Source organism: Alosa sapidissima, chromosome 16, assembly GCF_018492685.1.
Source record: "Alosa sapidissima isolate fAloSap1 chromosome 16, fAloSap1.pri, whole genome shotgun sequence".
NCBI classification, from domain to species: domain Eukaryota; kingdom Metazoa; phylum Chordata; class Actinopteri; order Clupeiformes; family Clupeidae; genus Alosa; species Alosa sapidissima.
In genome coordinates, this window is record NC_055972.1 from 15,095,002 (window position 1) to 15,098,776 (window position 3,775).

At 41.3% G+C, this 3,775-nt stretch overlaps 1 protein-coding gene across 1 annotated transcript in view; it reads left to right on the forward strand.

Annotated features, from left to right (window-relative positions):
- Positions 1–3,481, forward strand: part of slc24a3 (solute carrier family 24 member 3) — a 71,325-nt gene extending 67,844 nt beyond the window's left edge. Inside the window, exons 16-17 of the mRNA XM_042064862.1 lie at positions 1,727–1,792; positions 1,950–3,481. Coding sequence (XP_041920796.1) covers positions 1,727–1,792; positions 1,950–2,105 — 222 coding nt within the window. The 3' untranslated portion in view covers positions 2,106–3,481. The remainder of the gene's footprint in view (positions 1–1,726; positions 1,793–1,949) is intronic.
- Positions 3,482–3,775: the final 294 nt, after the last annotated feature.

Consider the following 3,775-nt stretch of genomic DNA (forward strand, 5'->3'; position numbering starts at 1 on the left):
AACAGACAGTGTGGCTAGGAAAAGGCACTGTCCATCCTGTGTGCCCCATTGCAGGCTGTGGGGAGCTGCACATGTCAAATAGCCTTTTGAAGAATCTTTAACCATCCATCTTCTGTCTCACATTCACAATAGCTTTATATGTTTTTGTTTTTTTGTTCTGTTTTGTTTTTGTTTTGTAGTGATTTTTGTAGTGATTCATTCCTTAGGTCTCCTCATCTTTGATTAAGGTTGGTGCTTTGAACAGCTGGATGAGTTGTGGTCGGTATTGACTGTGGAAAGTCGAGAATTGTTTATGCCAACATTGACTTTGCCATTACTGGGACATTTTTGTGAGACGTTTGGCTCACTTCTCTCTTTTCCGGCTCCTTCTTTTTGGTCCACTCCTCATCGGCGTGCGTGTTTTTCCAGCTGAACCAACTCGGGTTTGTGCAAAACCCAAAACAAGAAAGAAAGTAGAATAGGTGGGGAGGGGGGAGGTGATGCCTGTCCAAAAGCAACACAGCCGAGTTTGCACCTGTTGAGCAGCGCTGCAGTCCAGCCTGGCGAAATCAAATACATCTGTTGCAGCACTCCGAGTGTGTGGAGGAATGTGGTTCTGCTGACCTGGGAAAAGGGTGACCAGGGGGGGCCATAGTGTGTCTGAGCCTGTCCTGGCATAGAGATGTTTGATCTGGAGGTTTGCCCAAAGCTGTCCTCCTGGAAAAAGCCTGTGGACGAGCACTGCTTTGAGTGCAAAAGGAAGTGGTCATGCGTTTTTTGATGGTTGATGGAAAGTGTGTGTGTGTGTGTGTGTGTGTGTGTTGCGGAGTCAGCTGAAATTGTTACCTTTCTGACACAGAGCACCAGATTTGCTCAGTCCCCCCCATGTTGTGTTGTGTCTCAGCCTGTCCAGCAGGGAGCAGTGTATGTGAAAACACAGCACAAGCCACCGTTATGTGGTGATGGAGAAAGCAAAGATTGTTAAGGCGGAGCAAGATGTTTCATCAGGAGCCACTTCCGGGAACCCGGATCGCACGAGGGGGGGGTCAAAATCCCCCTTTATGCAGAGCAGAGGCAGCGACTGCTCCATTGAAGTCTATGGGCATAGCTCAGAATTTCACCACATATGCTAAGGTCTTGGTTCTATAGAGTTAGGAATGTGAATTTCGGGCACGTTTTCATGATCCTCAAACCCTTCTGAACATTTCAGGTACATGTTTAGCATTTTTGAGCATTTCAGTCTGGAGAAAATCAACCTTATATCAGGTGTGCGCCGGTTATTTATGCAGCTGCTGTTGGCCGGTTGCAACGTACGCTCGTCAATACGTCATCGACACGCCTCTTTATGCAGACAGGATTCGATCCCCATTTCGCGCCCATAGACAAGAACTACGACAAAGTATCTTGCTCCGCCTTAACAATCTTTGGAGAAAGTATTGGTGTGACTTAATTTGAATCAATGAGTTTAAAATGACTATAGGGTGATATTTGCAAATATCAGATTGGCAATAACAAACAAAAACAATAGTTGCAAGCAAAATACTGTACTGTATTTCACAAATACCTGAACTTTTTCAAGATATTTTCAGTTACCCAGTTCACAGTGTCATCAAACACATCTGGTAACATACAGTTAGACAGTGTATTGTTCTACAAGTTAATTTACATAGCACTGACACTTGTTTGATTTGCTGTAAGTTCCAGAGTCACTCACTTTATTTAACTTAATTTCTTGTTGCTTCGTCAGATTCACCTGAACAGTAAAGGACTCATCTTCTCAGTAGGCCTCCTTTTGGCCTCTGTGTTTCTAACAGTAAGTAACACAGTCACTTATAAAATGAGATAGATAGAGGTAGATGATAGTAGTACAATTTATGTCTATAAAAATGTTTAGATTGAATGCAGAATAATGACTTTAAACTAGATGGAGCCTTGTCATTCACCAACGTCTGTTGTGTGCTTTTTTGAAGATTGTTGGTGTGCATCTGAATAAGTGGGTCCTAGACCGCCGCTTGGGCCTAGCCTGTCTGATGATGTACGCAGTCTTCCTCTGTTTCTCCATCCTCATCGAGTTCAACATCTTCACCTTCGTCAACCTGCCCACCTGCCGAGATGCCGCCATCTGAAGACACTTCTTCTTTGTCCTCCCTCTCTGCCACTCTCTTCCTCACCTGTGTCTCTGTGAGGTGGAGCGCCCCAGAGCCTGCTGGGAGAGATCTCTTTTCTCTTTTTTTTTCTCAATCTTTCACTGATCTTGTAATTTATTGATCTTTGGATTATTGTCTTTGTCTTTGACAACGGTGCAATACAGACAAATGCCCTGTGCCTAGTTGTTTTGTTTTTTGAGAGGGGCATTTGTTTGAAAACAAGAGGATCTCTGGTACTAAAGAGGATGATGGAATGCACCTCGGACAGGAAAGAGACACAAAAGAGAGATATTTTTGATGACTACTGCCTGATTTGATGTGAATATGGGGAGAAAAAAAGTTTTTATCCATTTGAAACAGACTGCATTAGGAAATTGATGCTAACTCAATTCTATTTTACAATGAGATCTTTGTTTGTTTGTTTGTTGTGAGCTGCTAACTAGATGGACAATGAAGAGTTTTTGTTGTTCTGCCGATAATTATTGGAATCATGGTTAATAGTATCAGTTAAAATATAAATATATAAATATGCATTAGTTTATTAAGAGGTGTCTATTGAGAGATGACTATTACAAATACTGAAGGGTACTGGTGACCTGCTGCGTATGTGTGTATATACAGATCTGTACAGATTTGATCAGATGTTGATTACAGACATGGTTGACCATGTTCAGATTCCTCAGACCCCTTCTCTTAACCTGGGCATTACTGGCCTTCTCCTGGCTTTTATACCCACCAGAGCCCCAACAACAACATGGAAGGTGTGACACAACATGAGTCCCCATTGGACCACTTGGACAAACAAAATGGAGACCTGACTGAAGCTGTTGTATATAGAATGTATTCATGTTTGCTGGAAATGCAATGTGTACATTTCTTGATTTCAGTGGGTGGTGGAGTAGATCTTGTCTCCATGTGGGGTGTATGATTCATTATGTGCGGTCATAGAATCTTCTCTGGGGGACTTTTAAAGAGACATTGTGGTGGGGTCATGCATTGGGGGAAAGGTACACCAGCAGAAATTTATACCTATACATAGAGTCTGGTGGAGGAATACATTTGTGTACAAAATACTTTTTGATGTTTGGTTTTGTCTCTTGCTTTCACTGAAACATGTATGTGTATTTAATAATTTATTGAGATCTATTTATGCACTTTTTAGAGATTGCAAAACAAACAAAAAATACACCCACAGCTGTCCCAAAGAACAGGTTATTCTGGAAATTCAGTCAAACTTAATTTTATGCCCATATTTTTTGTCCAATCCTTTTCTACTGTATTTTCTTCTGGTTCTTGACTTGGAGATATGCATACTTTAGATACCCCTTTGACTATAAATGATATTGTTTCTACTATTTGTTATATATTATATGGCAGAGTATGGTGGGATTATTGTGTGAGTAAAGATGTGTTCAAAAAACACTCCCTGAGTATTCAGGTGAGAGAAATTATTTTCTTGCATTGACTGATTTGACATTTAGAGGTAGACACATCTGCTTGGCTGTTTGGCTTTGAAATGTCTTACAGGCTGACAAGCAGGATATTATTCTGCTAAAATGAAGCACCAAGGTACACTTTACATCAATAATCTGTGTGTGTGTGTGAGAGAGAGAGAGAGAGAGAGTGAGTGTAATGTTTCTTTCTGTATG